This window comes from Lepisma saccharinum, chromosome 15 (genome assembly GCF_977018435.1).
Source record: "Lepisma saccharinum chromosome 15, izLepSacc3.1, whole genome shotgun sequence".
NCBI lineage: Eukaryota > Metazoa > Arthropoda > Insecta > Zygentoma > Lepismatidae > Lepisma > Lepisma saccharinum.
The window spans coordinates 7,091,207-7,114,411 of record NC_139243.1 but is presented as its reverse complement, the minus strand read 5'-3'; the positions used below and the strand labels follow the sequence as shown (position 1 = coordinate 7,114,411).

General features: G+C 39.1%; 1 protein-coding gene across 1 annotated transcript in view; it reads right to left on the bottom strand.

Moving 5' to 3' along the window:
• Positions 1-16,424, bottom strand: part of LOC145999748 (glutamate-gated chloride channel subunit beta-like) — a 45,432-nt gene extending 29,008 nt beyond the window's left edge. Inside the window, exons 1-4 of the mRNA XM_083137034.1 lie at positions 15,983-16,424; positions 12,611-12,678; positions 6,936-7,165; positions 5,945-6,027 (exon numbers count right to left, since the gene is read on the bottom strand). Of these exons, the coding sequence (XP_082993160.1) occupies positions 5,945-6,027; positions 6,936-7,165; positions 12,611-12,678; positions 15,983-16,424 (823 nt within the window). The remainder of the gene's footprint in view (positions 1-5,944; positions 6,028-6,935; positions 7,166-12,610; positions 12,679-15,982) is intronic.
• Positions 16,425-23,205: the final 6,781 nt, after the last annotated feature.

Here is a 23,205-nt window from a genome sequence, read left to right as displayed (position 1 = left end):
TTTATATATTTCATCAGTCGGTTTCTTATACTTGCAGCATAGCACAGCATAGAATTTACTGGAGTGTGTGGCCAATGCATCGTTGAGGATGGATATTATCTTAGCTCGCTCGCTCTCCAGAAAACTACGCACATCGCAGAAGCTGTCTGATGTTATGTCAAAATCTTCTAATAAATACTCAAACGCAAATCGGTCTGCTTTCTTCGCCAGCTTGACGCGTTTGGCAGGTGGCGATGCATCGAGAGAGGTTACTTCTACCTTTCGCTTGGAAGGTTGCGGTAGAGATGTTCCAGTGCTCTTGCAAGTAAGCTGGTGTCGCTTGAAGTTGGCAATAGTAATATTTTTTCCACACTTAGAGCACAGTTTGGTCGCACATATTCGCTTTCCCGGCACACAAGTACGACAGTGCCTTTGAAAATTTTTACTTGACACAGCAGTTTGGCACGTAGGGCAATTTTTTACAGAACGCATAATGCAGAGATTTTTTGGGGGTATGTTATTTAATACCGAATGCCGTGCAATGCAAAATATAATTGTTAACTTTTTTTTAAAAAAAAATCTATTTTTGAAATATTCTCTATGACCTTACTTGGGTTTTTTCCGCCAAATTATATGCTTCTAGTCTCCTATACTTTGGTGGAGCCCGTTCAGGTTCTATCCCCCGCCACGTGGGTTCCTCTGCCAATCCAGCAAAGGTGAGAAATCAGCGCTGTGCTCCGGCTTATATAGATTTAGACGGCCAATAGAAATCTTGCTTACTTAAACCAATCAGAAAACACCACATATAAATTATTAGCCAATCAAAATCTCTGTTTTTTACTCGAGACACTAAGCCAATCAGAAAACAACACGACTGATATGACATCATTATATTACGTAATAACTTGTTGCTACACACTACAACTTACAGGTTGGCTAAATCTGATATGAAAGCAGATAATACGCTTAAGTCTTATTTATATATAATTTTCACGGGCGTACAATATTGTCAACAGTATCATATTTGAGCAGGTCGCTTGTCACCTAAACACTACAGCTCACAGGTTGGCAAAATCTGACATGAAAGCAGATAATACGCTTAAGTCTTATTTATATATAATTTTCACGGGCGTACAATATTGTCAACAGTATCATATTTGAGCAGGTCGCTTGTCACCTAAACACTACAGCTCACAGGTTGGCAAAATCTGACATGAAAGCAGATAATACGCTTAAGTCTTATTTATATATAATTTTCACGGGCGTACAATATTGTCAACAGTATCATATTTGAGCAGGTCGCTTGTCACCTAAACACTACAGCTCACAGGTTGGCAAAATCTGACATGAAAGCAGATAATACGCTTAAGTCTTATTTATATATAATTTTCACGGGCGTACAATATTGTCAACAGTATCATATTTGAGCAGGTCGCTTGTCACCTAAACACTACAGCTCACAGGTTGGCAAAATCTGACATGAAAGCAGATAATACGCTTAAGTCTTATTTATATATAATTTTCACGGGCGTACAATATTGTCAACAGTATCATATTTGAGCAGGTCGCTTGTCACCTAAACACTACAGCTCACAGGTTGGCAAAATCTGACATGAAAGCAGATAATACGCTTAAGTGTTATTTATATATAATTTTCACGGGCGTACAACATTGTCAACAGTATCATATTTGAGCAGGTCGCTTGTCACCTAAACACTACAGCTCACAGGTTGGTAAAATCTGACATGAAAGCAGATAATACGCTTAAGTCTTATTTATATATAATTTTCACGGGCGTACAACATTGTTAAGAGGGTCAGTTTCCGTAGAGCTCTCTTTTTCCATCCTCCCTCTATACAGTGAAGCTGTAAAAAAACGCAATTAGCTAACCTAGCATACAACATACCTTCCTAATTAATATGGATATTGTCACACATTCCCCTTATTTTATACTGTTGTAAATGGAAAAGATTATGTACGGTAAATGTTTTGTACATTATAGGGAAAAAATGCAAAATATCCCCTAATATTAATTCGATCCACCTCTGAATCGAATTTTTACATATTCTCACGCCGGCACATATGTTGTTCTATTTTGCTTCTTTTACTTGCCTTGCTTAATTAACTCTCGCTAATTAGCATTTTTTTGGAAGAAGTCAACTAGAACAACATATGGCGGTATGAGAATGTGCAAATCAAAGAATATTTTAGTAATATAAGGGCCCTAGCAATTAGCTACGTCGACTAAGAGTACTCTTTTAAACGTCTTCAGCTGATCGTATTACTACGTAAAGACGTTTAAAATGTTTGGGTGTTGAAAAAGTTTGACGGCGAATGTTGGGTGCATATGGAAATAGTTCTATTGTTTGCTAATAGATGGCGCTGATAGTACCCCCCTCTCTCCCACTCTTCTCCTCCTCTGCTGTATGACAAATAGCACAAACATAAAATCAAGATTTTGGAGAGCAAAACATAAAATTTGCATGCATCTGATGTCGAACTAGGAACTTTATCTTTCGGGGAGTCAATATTATTTTTTACTCAGTCGTCATATAACATGAACACACGCAAACATTCACATGTGCTTTTATTATTTTGTGTTCGGTAAGTACAAGTATATTCTTACATAAATTATTGTTTAATTTAATAAATTGTAAACTCGGAGCCTGCTATACTAACATTCCTTCCGTGTTTCATTCGAATGTTGCGTGCATACGGAAATAACACGGAAAAAAAAGCGGATGGAAGCAATTTAAAATCAGTGGAGCAAGGTTACTATTACGAGAACGTAAAAACATGTGCTTTCATTCAACTTCAAAAAATAAGAATAAATGTGTACATACAGAACACATATGCTTTCTTTTTACAGTTGTAAAATCATATAAATTGTACATGAAGTAAGTTGCGGGAAGGCTCTCTCTTTTATGTCTGTGTATATGTATGTTGTACAATTAGGTACAAGTATTGTACAATTAGGTACAAATTGTTGTACAATTATTTCCCCCAGTTCCCCAGTTGGAGTTGGGGGCACAACACTGGTACTATTTGTACCCACAGTGCTTACTCATGTATTTTGTTTAATATTTTATTTCAAATTCACTGTCAGAAACTAGTGTTGCCAGTTCCTGGATGTAGGTTTACCTATTCTGTTGGTTGTCACTGTCAAGCTCCCAGTATTCGTACAGCATAAAAAGCCATAACCCCCCTCAAAATATATACATTGTATACGCCAAGATGCCCAATAGCCTAGCAACACATCATGAAAGAACATGCCAAGAGGACCCAGTGGGTTTATAAGTCAGTGCTGCCAACTCCTATTTGTAGGTTAGCTTAGCCTGTGAAAGATCATATTGCAGAATTTTTGTAGAGTGGGTTGGCAACACCGACGAGCATCAAATAATGATTTCGAGCCTCAAATGATGATTCGAGCCTCAAATGATGATTCGAGTCTCAAATGATAATTCGAGCCTCGTCGGTGTTGCCAATTCCTATTTGTAGGTTAGCTTAGCCAGTAAAAAACCATATAGTGGAATTTTCTTCGGATGGGTTGGCAAAACCCAACCCTCAAAGGAGGAACATCCAATAGAGTTGCCAAATGTAAAAAGGGGACAATAGGTCCCCTCATAAAAGGCTACAGTAAGGGCCCACAGTATTGCCAACACTAGGCCCCCAGCAGTGTTGCCAGACATAAAAAATACATGGACCCCTCAGGCCCTTTGATAGGTTAGGTTAGGTTAGGTTGGTTAGGTTAGGTTAGGTTAGGTTAGGTTAGGTTGGTTAGGTTAGGTTAGGTTAGGTTAGGTTAGGTTGGGTTGGGTTTGGTTAGGTTAGGTTGGGTTGGCTTGGGTTGGGTTGGGTTGGGTTTGGTTAGGGTAGGTTAGTTAGGTTAGGGTAGGTTAGTTAGGGTAGGTTAGGGTAGGTTAGTTAGGGTAGGTTAGGGTAGGTTAGAGTAGGTTAGGTTAGGGTAGGTTAGGGTAGCCTCAAATGATGATTCGAGCCTCAAAAGATTATTGTCAACCGGCTAAGTACCTCTACTGGGGTTAAATCAGGCGAACAAGGTGGACACGGAATCGTGCTACCACTACCAATCCAAGTCGGTACTTCACGATTAAATAGGCGGTTTCTTCTTTACGAAAATGCGGAGGAAAATTAAATCAGCACCTATATCTTCACGCAATTGTGGCATTCGATAATTCTCAAGCATGTCCACTTATGATATGCCTCTGACAGTCCATTATGACTGCGCAATACTAGAGAAGATAAGCAAACGCTCACGCCTCCAGTGGCGGCGTCTGAAACTAACAACGTGCGACAATAAACTTGAAGATATGCTGTATTCATTGATGTATAAACCATTTCTGTTACACAGTAACTCCAGTGGCTTATTCTATCTATTATAGTTAATTGCATTCTTGAAGACGAATGACCAATGAATGATATTCAGCGAACAACTTCCCCCACAATTCATTGCGCGAAATCACGCTCCGCCGCCATATTTCGGACAAACAGATCAGATCCTGCGTTGAAATCGTGCCGGGTAAGCATTGTGCGTATGATCTTTACCGAAGTGATTCAAGGCATGATTATCGTGATCAGAAATGTGTATAAAATATCACATATTTCTAGCTGTATGAAGGATTCTCATACGCTTTTCTTAAAACATGCGAATCTGTGTGCGGACTTCATGCTGTTCCTTCCCGAAGCGCACTGCGTGATGATGACGCCCAGCTGAATATTATCCATTGGTGAACTAGGTGAGAAGGGAATTAGAAACAACATTTATAAGAAGAACCAGATTTATTGTGGAAGGGAAGCTAAATTCGGGTTGGAATTCACTATGTAATATCATTTTTGACACTTTTACGTTGTAGCAAAGTTATGACAAAGCTTTTATCAGCATATCAATTCGATTTTAAGTTTAGCACTATGGTGTTTCATCCTCCACGTAGTTCGCACTTATGCCGTCAGTGTCTCTGCTTTGTGCTGCTCAGTGGCGCCTTCTCATGCGATATCCCGGAACTTCTTCCAGGTTATTATAGGAAGTTCCTCTTTTCTAACATGAGTGAAAACCAATAGAGCAATTCCAGAGGTAACTGACAATTTAGAAGCAGTTTTATTTATATCTTAGTTCTTTGTGTAAGATTAATGAAACATGTGATGAAGAAATATAACCCAGAAATTTGCAAATAGTAGTCATTCTCCTTGCACAGGGAAATTTCTTCAAATGTGTTCTTCCCAGCAATATATAAAAATAAATTTGAAGCTACACCCTGTCTCAACTAACTGTGGAGCAGGCGACCATACAGGTTGACATTTTTCTGATATTGCTCAATAAATGGGCAAGTGATATGGGCGACGGATTCAGGACGTTGACATAAAATGAAATAGAATTGATAATAATCATATAATAATAATTATTATAAACTAATAACAATGTTAAGATAAAAAAAACATTACTGGAATTTCCATCCTCTGGCCCCAAGGGGGCACATGATGGTTCCAATCGCTTTAAACTGTAGGTCCAGTCCCAATTAGCCCATCTGTGCATAAAGTGAACTTCATACAAAAAACTCAACTATACTCCATGAGGCCTTAGAAAGATCGCTTCGTGGGCTTGCAGCAGACAACAATATGGATGTGTCTGCGAGAACCAATCAGGTCCGCGAATGAGCGAGCCCGGTTGCCACAGCTAGCTCGCTGCACCCTTCTGGAAGGGTGAGTGACCTCTGCCTCTTGCTACCTCGGCCTGTTTGTTCGGCTGAGAAGCAGACGACACGAGAGTATCGGCAACAGTGTGCGAGCGACGTCTGCTGTTAGCCCGCGAAGCGCTCTTTCTAAGGCCTCCTGGACTATAAAGGAATCAATGAAATTTCCTTACTAACCTATACTTGTCGATTGGTCGAAAGAAACTTCCAAGAAGCCAATGACTACATCAAATACAAAATTAAATAGGAGCTGGACTTACTTGGGATTATTTTCCACTGGCACTTGTGCACATCCATTGGGTACGCATCGAAGGCCATGTCGCAAAACAATTGACGGGTGCAGCTGTAATGGTGGAACATTGCGTTACTAAACATTTGAATATAGTACGCGCATATTTCAATTTAGAACACCCGTAGAGCGACGGCCCGTGAGAGCCAGGACCTAACTATAATCTGTCCCAGTTAACTGTGGAGCAGGCAAACGAAAACAAGACGGCTCCACCAATGAACACGTGAGAGAAACGGAATTGCGTGGATTGGGGAGAAGCCACTGAAGTTACCAGCCTTCCCATCAGTGCCTTCTGCTTCGCTCTGACCAATAGACATCCCTCTTTTCTCTGACGCTATGCGCTGCCTTGCTACACAGTTATCTGGGACAGGATATACTTACCGATTGCCGGCCTCACTCCCACATGGCCTCAGCAGAGGTGAGCGATCATCAGACCAGTTACGGAGTGACGTGTGGTCATCACGACGAACCCCACTCGTTGCTGTAGGTTTTCTATGACCGGGTTCAGCTACGAGTAAATGATAGGCCCCTACATACCTTACCTTTAGGATTTTTTTAACAAAATTAATACAGAAATATTGGGAACACTGTAGGCAACGTAGGAATTAATATTCAATTTTGTAGAAAAATATTAACAGTTGAAAATCGAAAAAAGAGCGGTGGTGGCCTGACAGGCAAGGGCACCCGAAAGGATACCTGGAAACGTAAGTTTGAAGAAAGTTGCGGGATGTTTACATGGATCAACATGGAGAAAATGCGGTGCGTGGAGGAATGTCTATGCAAATTATCCTAGTGTGCAATGTTTTATGATAGTTTTCTTAACAATTGATGATAGCCCCCCCCAAAAAAATACTTCTGTGGGCGGCTTTCCTAACAGCTTCACAGTCAGGTAATCTAGCGTTAATAAACATAAACAACAATAACAATAATTTATACAATTGAAATCTTAATACTAAGCTTACGTCATGAAGTATCTCAGATAAGGATGTTCTCCTTTATACGTGTCTAAGCTCAGAGTGTCCAGACTGCACCTTCCGTTGCTCGTTTCGGAAATCTTCGTAGGGTGGAACATGATCTCGGGGACCCACATTTGGTTCATGAATTCCTCGGCGATGAAGAAGAAGATTCCTGTCTCTGCTTGAACTCGATAATCGAACCAGTAGAAGCCAATTACTGAATCCAAAATTATCACCTAAAAGCAAGGAATTGTTATATTAGAGGCAGTGATTTGATTTTCTTCAAAAACTGTTTGTGTGTGTGTGTGTGTGTGTGTTTTCTATGCTGAGGCAAAAAACGAATTGGTTTCGTTGTATGTGTGTGTGTGTTTGTGTACTTTCGTATGTATTTTTCCAAATCCGAAATATGAATAAGATTTCCTGCAGTGAAAATCTCTGATTGCCTGCTTATTCTTTGTCTTACTCTTTTTCTTTCTTTCTTCTCGTTACCTCTGTCACTTGTATTCCTCTCTATCTTCTTCGTTTCATCTTCATGTTTGCTCTGGTGTAGCTAGAGAAATGTATTCAGATGTTCTCTGCGTCGATTGTCATGGCTACTAAGAGTTCCACACACTATTTCTCTCTCCGTCTTTCTCTCGCTTCTCTTTTCCCTGTTTTCTTTGTACCTAGTTTTATCTCTCTCTCTCTCTCTCTTCCTTTCCATCTCTTTCCTTTCTACTTAGTTTTATCTCTCTTTCTTCCTTTTCCATCTCCTTTCTTTCTGCCTAGTTTTATCTCTCTTTCTTCCTTTTCCATCTTTTCCTTTCTACCTAGTTTTATCTCTCTCTCTCTCTCTTCCTTTTCCATCTCCTTCTTTTCTACCTAGTTTTATCTCTCTTTCTTCCTTTTCCATCTCCTTTCTTTCTGCCTAGTTTTATCTCTCTTTCTTCCTTTTCCATCTTTTTCCTTTCTACCTAGTTTTATCTATCTCTCTCTCTTCCTTCTCCATCTCCTTCTTTTCTACCTAGTTTTATCTCTCTTTCTTCCTTTTCCATCTCCTTTCTTTCTGACTAGTTTTATCTCTCTTTCTTCCTTTTTCATCTTTTTCCTTTCTACCTAGTTTTATCTCTCTCTCTCTCTCTCTCTTCCTTTTCCATCTCCTTCTTTTCTACCTAGTTTTATCTCTCTTCCTTTCCTGCACTGTTTCTTTCCTTCCCTCCCGTTTCCCTCTGTCTTCTCTGCTTTTACTTTTCTCTCTCTTTCTTTCTCTGTGTCTTTACTTCTTCGTTTTTCAATCTTCCTCTTTCTATTGTGGTTATTTTACATCGTTTTCCTAAGATGAATCTCTGACCCCTTCCTCTTGTCTCATTTCTATATTTATTTCTCTTTTTTTGGTTTCTCTTACTCTGACTCACTTTTCTTATCTTGGTTTCTGTCTTACCCTTTCCCATTTATCTCTTCCTCACTCCCTTTGTCCTTCTCTCTGTCTATGTGTGGGAGTCTGTTATAAATGTCCCTGACAATTCCTCACGTTGCTATTTGTGTTGGCTATCCAGCGACGCCTCTGCATGCATTTCCTATCCCTTTCTATCTATTTCTATTTCCCTTACATTCCCCTCCTCCCCTTACTTTCTCTTATTCTTTCTCTTTCTGTATCTCTATCTATGTTTAGAAGAAACTAGTTACAATGGTTACTTTTTTTAGGTACCGTCAAACGGGGTAACATGCTAAACTTGTAATATTTCAATGTTTAAAAAAAGAAAAGACACACAAACGTCACTTGTATGACAAGAGGATATATGACGAGAAAATGCTGCAAACAGGGCCAAAGCAAAATGTACTTGCACCCAACTTCCTCCCTTGATGCATAGTTCTGATGTTACACGTGCGAGGCATGTAAAGATGATGACTGCTTGATTGATTTTGCGTGACGATCTTACCTCTTCATGGGAGTAATTTTGACCTGCTAGGAACGTAAGCAGAGATGACGAAGTTATCCCATTTGCTGGGGTAACTTCGTCACGATTGATTGATTTAATTTTTATTTTACTTCGCGTTTTGTGCCTCTTGGCTAATTTGCGAAGAAAGGGATGAGTGATGAAATGATGAAATTGATGAATGGACATTCACAAACAACCAAACCCTTGGCGTCGCAGCGCGATGTGCTAACCACTCGGCTACAGGGTCCGGCTAACTTCCGTCACGAAAATGCTGACGTATTTGCCCCCTTAATATTTTGGAATTTCTTTGGTATACCTTCAGTACATTTATAAAGGACAAAGTGTTCCTCGCGTATAATTTTCCTGTTGTCACTCGCCACGGATTTTGCAGGGCACATTAGAATATGCCAAAATCTGTAGGAAGTTACCCTGTTTGACGGTACCTAACGGGTAAGAAATTAAGAATTACTTTTACAGAGAGAAAACATAGGATCAAAAAAATAATTTTGTATTTCTTGCGAGCAAATATTTTTGTGTAACGTAATTTTCAAGAATAAATATTTACTGTCGAGTCTCTTTCTTCCGTATTTTAATATACGTCTGAGATTTATTATAATTTAATGATCGTGTCAGTACAGAAAAGGGAAGCCTACTCCTGCCTGTTATATCGCATCTAGAATAAACTAACTCTAATTGTAACATAGCTAAGTTTGAGCAAAGTTACTGATTTACATTTTGAGCAAGTACTTATACGAGGGTGAATCAAATAAAAACGTTAAAAGTGGAATAAAGTTCCGAAAAGTTTCTACGATTGGTTTGTATGTTGACAGGAGTTACTCTTGTAGTTGAAAGAATGACCAACAGTTGGCAACATACATCATTGGCTGCAACACTGAAGAAGGATGCAGATGCTTTTTTTGAGTGGTAAAGGTGTTAAACCAGTTGAAATTCATCGAAGGATGAAAGCGAAGTACGGTGATTCGTGTGTGTCCCTGCAGCAAGTGTACGAGGGGTGTTGAAAGTTTAAAAGCGGCGAAACGTGTGTGGTGGACGCCCCGTGACCGGGCCAGGCACATCGCTAGTGACGAACGAAAACATCGCTGCAGTTGAAGAGCTTCCGAAGGAAAACAGGCGTATTACTGTGAAGAAAATAGCCGCCATTTTGGATATTAGTGTTGGTTCAGCATACAATATTGTTCATGATGTACTGAGATTCAAAAATGTGTCGGCGAAATGGGTGCCACGTCAGTTGACTGCTGAATTGAGAGACCGTCGCATCGATGCGTCTGAGGAACTGTTTCCAGGTCAAAGGTGATGGATTTCTGGAAATAATTATTACAGGAGATGAAACCTGGGTGCTCTATCCAGGGGGCTAACTTGAGAGAACCCATTTCAAAACCCAGTGGGTTTTTCATTAACTTTGGTATTTCAATGATTTCTGAAATGAAGGAACGCCATAGAGGTGTATACTAATAAAGATTGCATTTTAGATTCTTAGAATGCGATCACGACTGTCATTATAACTCGAGATTAATTTTGCTATCTAGAATGCACAACACTTGTAATAATGATATAAAGTAGAAGGAAATATCAGATCTCAGTACACCAATACAAAAGTTTAATCTTTAGTCTAATCTTCTCTTCGCAGATGACTGTAAGATTTTCAGAGAAATCTCCACTTCCAACGATGCTCATCTTCTCCAGAATGACATAACAACGTTTTTTTCATGGTGCCTGACATGGAAACTTACTTTAAATCCTGAAAAATGTACTACTCTCACCATCTCTCTCAAAAAGAACCTGCTAAGGTCATCTTACTCCATCTCTGGCAATAACATCAAAGCAGTATCCTCTCATAAAGACCTAGGCATTGTTTTCGACCAAAAACTCACATTTGAAGAACATATTACAGGCACGACAAAAAAGGCTATGCGTCTCTTAGGTTTACTGTATCGTTTCACCGAAATTAGTGACATCTCAGCCCTCACCTTGTACTTCAAATCATTCATCTCCCCAATAATAGAATACTGCTCTCCCGTCTGGTCCATGGCATGTCCCACTCAGCTCTCCAGAATCGATTCTGTTCTTAACTTTTTCCTGGCTATAGTTCGTTACAGGGTTCCCTCATTACGCAACTTTCCAACACCACATCTCCTGTCCTTTCTAAACTTACAGACTCCCTATCAGCGCCGTTTACTGAATGATTTTAGGTATCTTTACAAAATTGTCAATGGCAAAATCCGTTGCAACACGCTCCTCCAGGAATTCCACTTTCGAGTGCCTATGCGCTCAACACGCAACACAAATCTCCTTTACACAAAAAAGCCTAGACTGGAAATTCAAAAAAGATTGCTCTTCCACAGACTTCCCACTCAATATAACGACCTCCCATCAAGTGCTGATGTATTTTCCACAGAATATGCCTTTCGGTCAACCATCAGAAGATATGTTGCTAAATAATATTTAATTGTGCTATCTTGACTTATTTATATTAATATTTTGTCTTATTTTGCTATTTTTATTTTTGTTCTTTTTTGTTATTTTCATTGTTACTGATTTCAGTGTAAAATGGCTACGTGCTGTATCTGAAATTTTCTCAATAAATAAATAAATAAGAAATTATATAGGCCTATATTAAGCTGTAGATTCTGCAGGTACTTTAGACAAATATCAATTCAAACATATACACTTGCTAGGCACAGAGGTAACCAGGAAATCATAAGAGAATAAAGGATAAAAAATAAACATTACAATGGTTTAGCAGTTTTTTTTGTGGTCTGCTGGGTGGAGAAGTGCAGTGGGTAGGTTGAGCGGCAATTACAAAGGTGAATTATATTACATGTATTCACATTTTATTTATAAAAGCTCGACAAAACCCAATTAAACCAGAAAAACCCAATTAAACCCGAAAAAAACAATTAATCCAGAAAAAAACGATTAAACCCACCTGAACCCAGGTGGATTGTTTTTTTTTTTTTAAAAAAAACAACTTGTTTTTTCAAACCCTGAAACAAAAAGATCGAGCAAGGAATGGCGCCACAGCTCGTCGCCATCAGGAAAAAGAGTGAGCAGGAAAGAGTGAGCAGGAAAAGTCATGCTCACTCCCATCTGGGATGCAGGTGGGATAATTTTCGAACATTACATGGAAAAGGAAGTAACGGTGACCACTATTTCTTATGCAGATCTGCTCCAAAATCACCTTCGCTCTGCAATCAGGAGTAAACGACGAGGACTTCTGACTTCACGTGTATTGTTACTGCATGACAATGCCCGACCGCTTACTGTCCGTTTAACTGTTGAGACAATTTAGGAAATGAAATTTGGATGTCTCACACACCCACCTTATTCACCAGACCTCGCCCCCAGTGACTTTCATATGTTCGGACGGCTCAAAGAGGCGATGGGAGGCAAGCATTTCCGAAGCGATGATGAGGTGAAAACCGCGGTGCATGAGTGGCTACAGTCACAACCAAAACAATTGTTCTCACGCGGTGTCCATGCACTTCCGAAGAGCTGGAAGCGCACGTCATGGGGACTACGTGTATACTTTTTCTGTATTTCCTCATTTGCCTCATAATAAATAATTAATGTTTTTATTTGAATCACTCTCGTAACTGTAACTCATCTAATTTCAAAAAGTGACTTTCCAAGGACTGGTCTTAGGTTGATATTTTGTTATTTATTTCCGCGAATTTTCCAAATCAAGAAAGAGAGGGAGAATTTTGTTAGTACAGTAATAATATCTTGAAATGTTGTTGCTACCTGATCATTTTCGTTGACGGAAGGGTCTCTTATTATCCTCATATCCATTTTTACCCAAGCCGGGATAACTGAAAGAAAACAACAATAAATTAATGATTCCAGAGTTTGCCAGGTAATTTTCGCAACTTTGTACCCCCATTTTTATTAATCCTCCCCCTGGAAATAGTAGTAATTTAATTCCAAATAAACATTTTTTTAAATGCAGAATCTCAAACACCATCGTCAAGTAAATTCTTCAAATGAACAAATTCACCAGTATCATAATAAGTGGTAGAGATTAATTGAATAAAATACCGCTTCCTGTGCCACAGGGCCTCCGCCGTTAACACAGGGATTCGCTTCCTCTACTACGGCGCTTTCGCCGTTAATACAGGGATTTCGCTTCCTGCGCTACGGGGCCTCCGTCGTTAACACAGGGATTTCACTTCCTGTGCTACGGGACTTTCGCCATTGACACAGTGGTGTCAAGAAAACAAGCATTCAAAGTTTCGTCTTCATGGGTATATTAGCAAATATTTTATAGCATTTTTTTGTTATATCATAGAGTTTCCACAAAGTACTTTATGGTTATATACTGAACATGCCTTGCGTAACCTTGAGTGAAACTACTGCAGGCAACCAGTTTGAGACTTGAAAATGTGTGTTTGTTGTAGAAACATATGAAAACTATTCTACATCTTAAACTAATGGATTTTCAGAAATTAGCTAAATCTTGAATGTAAACATTCCCCTCATTTCGTCGAAAGTTTTGTTGTACATACTTTTCAATAACACTTTTGGCAATTCTACGTCTAATTTTCGAGAAACAGTGAAGAAACCTTCTGTAAATATTTATTTGCAAATCAAATATAATTTAATGAAAATATTTATTATGGATATTAACATTCATATACCGATAACTATGTATGGAGCAGAGACTTGGACAATGACAGAGAGACACGAAGAAAAGATGCTGGCAGTTGAGATAACATTTTTAAGAAGTATATTGCGGAAGATTAGAAGGAATAGAATAAGGAATGAGGAGATCCAACAGACAGTGGGTGTGGTGAAGCTTCAGGACAGGATAGATCAGGCACAGATGAGATGGTTCGGACACACGAAGAGGGTGGATGCAGAAAGACTACCAGCAAGAGCTTACCATGAGCAAGGAGTAAGACTAAGAGGGAAACCAAGATGTCGGTGGAAAGAGCAGATAGCGGAGAGTGTTAGGAGAAGAGGACAAGATTGGTACACCGTGGAAAGAGAGGGGTGGTGGAAGACCGGGAAGAAATGGAGAGGCTTGACTTCTATGCTGATCCAGCAGGAGGCAGGAAATGGCAAGAGATGATGATGATTAACATCACATCCTGGCAGTATAACAATAACAGTGGCTTTAAAAATAAATTATCCGTGAGAATAGGTGCTCATATTGCCTCCTACCTTACCACAAGGCGCTACAGCTCCTCATGGGCTTTGGCCTCCTCAACTATGTGCCTCCATCTATTCCTGTCCTCTGCAATCTCCCACCATCTTTTCACCTTCATGTGACGCAAATCTTCCAGGACACCATCTAGCCATCTTGTCATTCGTCTTCCTCTTCTTCTTGTTGAATATATTTTTTCTTGCATCACTTTCCTTTGCATTCTATCCTTTCCCATTCTCTGTACGTGACCCAGCCACCGCATTCTTTGTGATTTAATAAATCTCACAATATCCTCTTTCCCTTGTATATGGTTAATTTCTTCATTAGTTCTTATTCTCCAGAAATTATTTTCATTAACCGGTCACGGCCACGTGTAATGCTAGTATGAAGAGTGTTGACAGTCCATCTCCTTGTTTGACTCCTCTGTAATATGGAAATTCTCTACTTGTTTCATTCCCTATTTTCACTTTTGCTCTGGTCTGTTTCATTGTAATTTCTATTAAATTTATTAACTTCATGGGGATTTTTAATTCTTGCATAGCTCTACTCAGTTCGGGTCTCCTTATACTATCAAATTCTCTTTTGTGGTCAATGAATAGAATTAGGAGGTCTATTGCATATTCATAGTGTTTTTCAATTATCTGTTGTATAACGAATAATTGATCTGTTGTACCCCTGCCTGGTCTAAATCCACATTGATATTCTCCTACTATAGCTTCAGTATATTTCTTCAGTCTTTCATTAATAATACTGCTAAGGACTTTGTACACCACATTTAGCAGCATTATTGGTCTATAGTTACTACATTCCGTTCGATTCCCTTTTTTGTGTATTGGGCATATTATTCCAACTTTCCATCCTTCCGGCATTTGTTCTTCTTTCCAGATCCGTTCCAGGAGTTTATGGATTTCAATTTTCATTGTCAGTCCTGCCATCTTTAGCATTTCTATTATTATACCGTCTTCTCCTGGTGCTTTGTTATTTTTCGCTTTTCTAATTGCTATTTCTATCTCCTCCATTGTTGGTGGGTCTTCAATGCTTCCCTCATTGTATCCATCTATTCCTGTTGTTCCCACTAGTTCCTCTTCTTTTCCTAGTTGTTCTTGATAATATTCTGCCCATCTCTCTAATTTTCTATGCTGATCTCCTATCAATGCTCCGTTTTTATCCTTATAGCCAATTTCCTTTGGTTGGTATCCTTTATTTACTTTTTTGATTGCGGTATATACTTTTCTTGTTTCATTTTGTCTACTCAAGTCATCTATCACCATCACCTGTTTCTTCATTATCTCCTTCTTTTTCTGTTTGCATGTTTTATTAGCTATATTCCTTTTTTATCGGTACCTTTCGACATTTCTTCTCGTTTTTCTTTGTATAATTTTTTGTCTAGCTTCGTTCTTTTCCTTTATTACTTTCTCACAGTCCTCATCGAACCACATTTTTTACCCTACTTGTTTATCTTCTCCTATTATTTCTTCTGCTACTTCTTTTAGAGTTCCTTGTATTTTCTCCCAGTGTTTTTCGGTTGAGCTCCTCTCCTCTGCTGTCCAACTTTGTGTTTTTTGAGCTATTGCATCTTGGTATCTTTGTCTGATTTCTTCTTTTTTCCCTTTCTGCATATTCCATTTTATTCTTTTTAGTTTTTTCTGTCTGTTGTGTTGTTCTTATTCTCTCTCGAACTTTTACTTTCAAAAGAAAGTGGTCAGAGTCACAGTTAGGTCCTCTGCAACTTCTAATATCTGTGATTGAGGAGGAATATCTGTGACGTACCAAAACATGGTTCATTTGGTTTGTTGTTGTTCCATCTGGGGATCTCCAGGTCCCCAAATGTATATCTTTATGTGGGAAACACGTGCTTTTTATTATCATTTTGTTTCTAATTGCAAACTGATAGAGTAGATGGCCATTATTATTGCTTTCTCTATGTAAGGTATAGACTCCACTTATTCCTTTTCTCCTATCCTCCTTGCCAATTTGTGCATTAAAATCTCCCATGATAATAATTGAATCATATCTAGGTGTTTCTTCTAATGTTTCCTCCAGCTTATCATAAAATTCTTCTTTCTCTTGATCACCTTTGTCTTCCGTAGGTGCATACACTGTTATAATTGTTATGTCTCTGAATGATCCTTTAACTCTGAGCTTGCTTATTCTATCACATATTGGCACAAACTGCAGTATACTTTTTCTTGCTTCCTTAGTTATTATGAAGCCTGTACCTCTCTGCCCTGTCCTTTGTTCTGTTCCACTATAAAATATTGTGAAGTCTTTTTTGTCTACTCTACCCGTTCCAACCCATCTAATTTCCTGTACTGCTGCTATCTGTATACCATTTTTTTCTATTTCTTGCGCTACCTCCTGCATCTTTCCTGGGGCTAGCATTGTCTTTATATTCCACGTGGCCATATTCATGTCCGTTATCCGTTTAGCTGGTCCGTCATCATGTTTATTCACTTTCCGAGGCACAAGTTGTGGTTTCTGAACGATTGATATATTGCCTCCTACATCATTCTAATTTGTCTGGATGTGTACCTTCATCGACATTATCCACTAAAAGATCAGAAGCTTCATGGAAAGATTACAACAAGAGCCATTTTAAGTTCAAATTTATTGTAATAATCGCTTACGTCACACAGTTTACCTGAACCATTGATGACTTCAAAAGGAGGGCGATCTTTCCGGTAGATGGCTGTGAAGTTCACCGGAAATTCGATGTCAGGGTCTTCCTGTGATTTTCCGGAATCGACGTACAAACTGAAAAATACATTTAATGCACAGATAAAGAAATTAGCCATCTCTAAAATGATCCTCCCATAAGTCAAAATTAATAATAGATTTTCAAGTACCTTGATGCAAAGAAATATTATTTAGAAGTAAGAACATTGACAATTTTCTATGGAGCTAAATGCATTCTATTGAAGCAGACACAATAAGTTAATGGAACTAAGCTATCAATATTGTGTTCGTTAATTGGTCAGGCGCTTCTCACCTTAATTCGGCGTTTAATTTCATTCATTTAACTCGCTCAGCATGCAGAAAATTAATTCGCTGATAGCATCCCCAGTTTCGTGTACACTGGCAGGGATGCCATTTTGCTGGACTAAGAGTCTTCTGCCGTTAATACAGGGATTTCGCTTCCTGTGCTAAGAGTCCTCCGCCGTTAACACAGGGAATTCGCTTCCCGTGCTACGTGTCCTCCGCCGTTAATACAGGGTTTTCGCTTCCTGTGCTACGGGTCCTCCGCCGTTAACACAAGGATCTCGCTTCCTGTGCTACGGGTCCTCCGCCGTTAATACAGGGACCTCGCTTCCTGTGCTACGGGTCCTCCGCCGTTAACACAGGGATTTTGCTTCCTGTCCTACGAGTCGTTCGCCGTTAACACAGGGATTTCGCTTCCTGTGCTACAGGTCTTCGGCCGTTAACACAGGGATTTCGCTTCCTGTGCTACGAGTCCTCCTCCGTTAACACAGGGGTTTCGCTTCCTGTGCCACGGGGCTTTCGCCATTAACACACTGATGTCAAAAACATGCATGCCAAGTTTCGTCTTCATGGGTATATTACCAGAGATTTTCTTCATTCATTTAACTCGCATTTGTTTTTGTTTTATCATAGAGTACCCACAGAGTACTCCATGGATATTCTTGCATTGAACATTCCTTGCGTAATCTTGAATAAAACTACCACAGGCATCTAGTTTCAGACTGGAAAATACAGTATGTGTTTGTGGCAGATGAATGGAAACCATTCTACAACTGTAAAATGGACTAGAATATAGAGCATAGTTACCTAATAAATGATATGACAACGACAATTATATTTGTCAGTGGATGGTATTTCATTTCTTGACGTCACAACAGACAATTCTGAAATATAAGAATAGTGTTGTTAAAATTTTGGAATATCGTGCGCTTATCTTAGAAAAGAAAGACAAAATGTACCTAGCGTTACTATTTCAACACATAGTAAGTGATGTACTGGTTGGTCAGAATTAAAGTTACCCAACTCAGAGTCCTCTGTAGCCTGTTTGAGGCATCGTAGAACTGTGAAATTTGGTGAATCCACTATGGAGACCATGGGAATGAGGATGGCGGTATAAAAAAAAATAGTTCAATTTTCCGCCACCAGGTTGAAATGTGGCGCTGTAATAATGAAAGACATTTGTTAGTGGCTGGAAGTTGCAAGAAAATAATCTCTCGTTTATTGCAAGATTGCAAGGTAAGGGAAAATCCATAACCAATTTGAGGTGTTTACGTCATTATTACAACCCATCATGGAACTACAGCGCCACATTTCAAGCTGGTGGCAAACAATTGAAATTTTTATCGCCATCCTGTTCCCCATGATCTGCATAGTGGATTCACCAAATTTCAGAGTTCTACGATGCTTCAAACAGGCTACAGAGGGCTCTGAGTTGCGTAACTTTAATTCTGGCCACCCGGTACATGTATGTTTGTGTTTGTGTGTGTACACGCACAAATACGAGGCACGTTTGTATCTCGACATATTACACAATGACACAGCTACCACCTTCCTGTGACAGGAACGTTAAGGTACCTTAGTAAACCTAAAGTAAGGGGAAATTATTACATATTCAGCCAGTGAAACGATCGATGTGCACATTAACCATATTATGTACTTTATGTCCACATTTCAGATTATCATGCGCTCCATGTTTCATTTTTACCTTTTGTGAAAAGTTTCGCAATTGCGGGAATAAAGACTGTCGAAAAACGACAGGAAATATATGTCGTCTGTCAAGCGTCAGTCTTCGAACTGTTCCACAAACAAGTTCTAACATTAATATTACCTTGGACAGTTCCGCGCAGTTTGCTAGGATACGCAATGCTCTCCTTTGTAATTCACCGTTTGAGAAGTTTGATTGGATAGCAGAGCAGTGACTACTGGGAAGGGATACCGAGGCAAGGGGGTACTAAATAAGAGATGTTGTAGACATTTTCTTGCTGAATTCGCTCACACTTGCACTTTTTTTTTTCTGTAACAAACTTTTGGAGTCTCTATTTGTGCCTTAAATGGTTTATGTAAAGACTGAGTAACGATTAATTGCTGATGTTAATGATTTAACATTTTCTGAATGATCTTGGGCTGTTAAACACGAATCTGAAAATAGTTTTCCGCAAATATTGATTTTTCGAAGGTTATGTTCCATAATAGGTTTTCCTTAAAAGGATTCTTATAATGGCCAATGTAATACGATATAAATAGTCACCTCGGCAATTTCTAAATTACAGTAAGACGTAAGGTCAACACGTCATCGTAAACAAATTGTTTTTGTATAAATTTGCATGTAATTATAAATTCCACTGAAGAGAAATTACTAATTTCTGTTGTAGTAACGCCTGATGAGGAGTTGAAACGTTATATATTTGCAAAGTTATAACTCCATTTGCGACATGGTTTGCGTTTGTTCACTACTGTGTTTGTGTGTGTGGAAGCAACGATGTATACAGGAAGACATTGTAAAATGAATATATTGTAACTTCAGGTTAGTAAGTGTGCATATAACAAAGCATATATATAGCCAGTTCGTGTTGACTGTCATATTAATACATGTTTTACAAATTTTGAGTGGCATATTATGAAATTTCGACCTCGTTTACTGCAACAACTCTTATTTATTGTTTATATTTATTATTGCCCGGGTATTTATTTATCCCAAACTTGTATTAGACAGGAAAATAATTAATTCTAACTATAGTGTAAAATGTAAAAAAAAAAAAAAAATGTGATCGTGAATGTCAACACTTATATTAGCGACTCCGAAAACTATGGATTCGATGCTAATGTAGGGCATTTGTGGCATTTTATTTTTCACCCCCTGTTACCCCCCATGCCGATAGGTGATGAACTTGGAGTTGAACCGCATTGGGAGTGTCACGAAAACTATGGATTCAATTCGCAACACAGCCTGAATGTTAGACAACCCGAGAAACACTATCGTTGTGCGGATTGCATAGAGTCACGGATGTCTTGTTTGTGTGGAATTTAATATCGGTGGTTCTGGATTATTTGTACATGTCACCTCTTCCCAACTCACCCCTAGGAGTGCCAGGGGTGTCTTTCCCCAAAATATTATTTCCAGATTGCAAGTGATACGTGCACCAAGTTTGGTTGAAATCGCTGCAGGCGTTCGAGAGTTATGCCGGAACAAACAAATATACACACCCACACACACACACACACACACATCCATTTTTTAGATATATATAGAAGATAGATTAATGAGATATAATAGAAATGAAACACGAATGCATGCATGCAAGTAAAGCAAAAAAAAAACGAGTCCGACATTTTCAAATTTTCTGACAATTTCTATATTTTTCATGAAATCTCCCTTTTCACAGAAAATTGAACGTAGATTTTCCTGCTCGAAGGAAAATTTCCTTTCATGTATCAACAGTGCCTCTGTCAAGCGCGGCACAGAGAGCAGGAAGGAACAAGCAGTGTTCTCCTGCCAACGCTGTTCGCACCCCCCACTGGCCGCGTGTTCTTAAATAGCCACTGATTTCGATTCCCTCTCTTTCTCCGCGTGCAATCGGGGATAAACCAGGTCGTCAGAAAGGTGCAATGGTGAACGATCAGTGGTGTACATGAACCAGTCTTTAAGTTCTTTAAATAATTTAGTTAAATTCTGATTTAAAAGCTTGTTTTAATACGAGGTGATATCAAAAAGTAATTGAGTAAATTTTTTACAGCCAAACGGAAATGTATTCACAAGAACTGAAATATTCATTTTGAAGTTTCAACATTACTCTGCTATTCCACATAACATTGATATATTTGTCCCACCGCGACATCAATTTGTCGATGCCCTTGCGGTAGAAATCGTTCGGGGTTGGTTCATGGAAGACATTTACACGCCCTGCGTTGAACTTCGCACACCAGTTACAGAGATTTGTGAATGTCATGCACGTGTCACCATACACTGCACACAACTCACGATAGATTTCAGCTGGTTTAGGTCCTTTTGACCACAGAAACCGAATCACACTCTGCATTTCAACTGTGGCGAACGTTTCAATCGTAGCTGTCAATTTGAAACAACTGCCTCTGCGTGCTCGAGGTGCGCGCACCTGCCATCTCGTGGAAAGGTGGCGAAATACATGTACTTCCAAATGTATATTTCAGTTTTTGTGAATACATTTCGGTTGGGTGGAACAATTACCAATATGTTAAAGGTAAATCTATAAAATATTATGGAACAAGTTGGTTTTCGGATGGTAATCCCGGTAACATGAAGAATACGTCACTTGACACGTTCTTTAGTCAAAAGAACATGAGTTAATTAGAAGAGCAAATAATAAGTTCCCATGAAAGACTCGAAAGTATTCGCGTGATGCCTCTCAGGGTATGGGGTAATATCTCTCTGTTAGTTCGTCAATTAAAAATCAAAGTTAAGTTTGCACTAAGAAGAAGGTTTGCAAAGTAAATACTTATATGCCTAACATATAATCTTTGTCACTCAAAGAAATTAAACTTCTTATAATTCAACTTGATCACTCTAGTCAAAAACCGAGCCCGAACTTCCAAGTCAAGACAAAAGACACTCGTAATTGCCATGATAACAGTCCTTACAAGATAAGTATATACAGGTTAGTCACTATCCTGACATTATCAGTGATAGGTAAATTACAAAAATTAACATTAAAGAACAAAAAACATTTGTACAAGAGAAAAGATAATTAATAACAATAAATATTAGTGAAATGGGAAATGACGTATCACACTGATGCCTATAAATCTGATTATATCTTGAAGGGTAGAACTTACATTGGTGCGAATAGAACAAAAGACGGACACACACTTTGGAACACTGTTCACCGAGACTTCATCCTCGGAGACCAGTCGCTTCAAATGAGTCAGCAACAGCGTTGTCTATTTATGTTCCTCTAACATATCGCAACATTGATTACCATTGCTTTGTCATAAATTACCCCTTGTCTCTTCGTTATTTATTCATATCTTAATCATTGTTGGATCAATTTCTTGTTCCGTTCCTCGAAGCTTTTGCAACCCCCCCCCCCCATCCCAAACCAATACTTATTCCTTTCCTCGTCGGACCAATGCTTGGTTATGTTTATTCTAGAATAACCGTTGTGACGCAGAGAGAAAAAAAAATTGCTGTGTCCATAAAATGCTCATAAAATACGACGAATTATCACAACTGAAACTGTGTTCACGACGCATAGACGGCACTAGAAAATTTACAGAGGGTATATTGATTAATTGGGGTCGGCTTGTACAAATATGTCAACATTTGCAAGTTCCACAACTATATGCGGAGTCCCAGACGTTCAGCAAATACAATAAAATGGCCTCTCCGATGGCGCAGTGGTAGCGTCGTCGCTTTGTAAGCACGGGGTCCCGGGTTCGATACCCAGTGGAGGCCCACAGTGGTTCGGATCCCCCTTTAAACTGTAGATCCAGTCCCGATTAGCCTTACTGTGCATAAAGTGGACTTAAAAGACACCAAATCAATCAATCAATCCAATCAGGAGCGTATACGGGTAGCTAGGCTTTCTGGTAAGCCTGAAGCCTAGAAGGTAAAATACTGAATATAAATCTCTTAGAAACTGTGTGAATGAAGCTGATTTTAAAAGAAGATAATGGCGATTCTGAAGTTGGGAACCTGAATTCTTGGGAGTTGGCAACCTGAATTCTTAGGAGTTGGCAATCTGAATTCTTAGGAGTTGGCAACCTGAATTCTTGGGAGTTGGCAACCTGAATTCTTGGTAGTAGGGAACCTAAATTCTTGGGAGTTGGCAACCTGAATTCTTTGGAGTTGGCAACCTGAATTCTTAGAAGTTGGCAACATGAATTTTTATAAGTTTGCAACCTGACTAACGTTGGGATGGCAACGTGGCGTCCTTCAATACGTCAAGAATGAATCTAGTCTTCTCCCTTCCTCCATAACCTAGGACCAGGTGCCATGGCCCTGGTCTTAGACTCAGCATACGCCACTGAATCCAATCAAATACGGAAAGTCCAGTTTTTATCGGATGTTTCGTTTTGTGCATTTTTGTTATTTAGTGTAGCATTTCTGTTACTTTTGGCTAATCTCAACGATGCAGATGAGTGATGATTGTGTGGGATTGATGAAGGGATACTCACAAAGAACAAACTTCGATGGCGAGATCGAAAAGTCTACCACTTAAAGAGGTCGGTCATCGAGTCA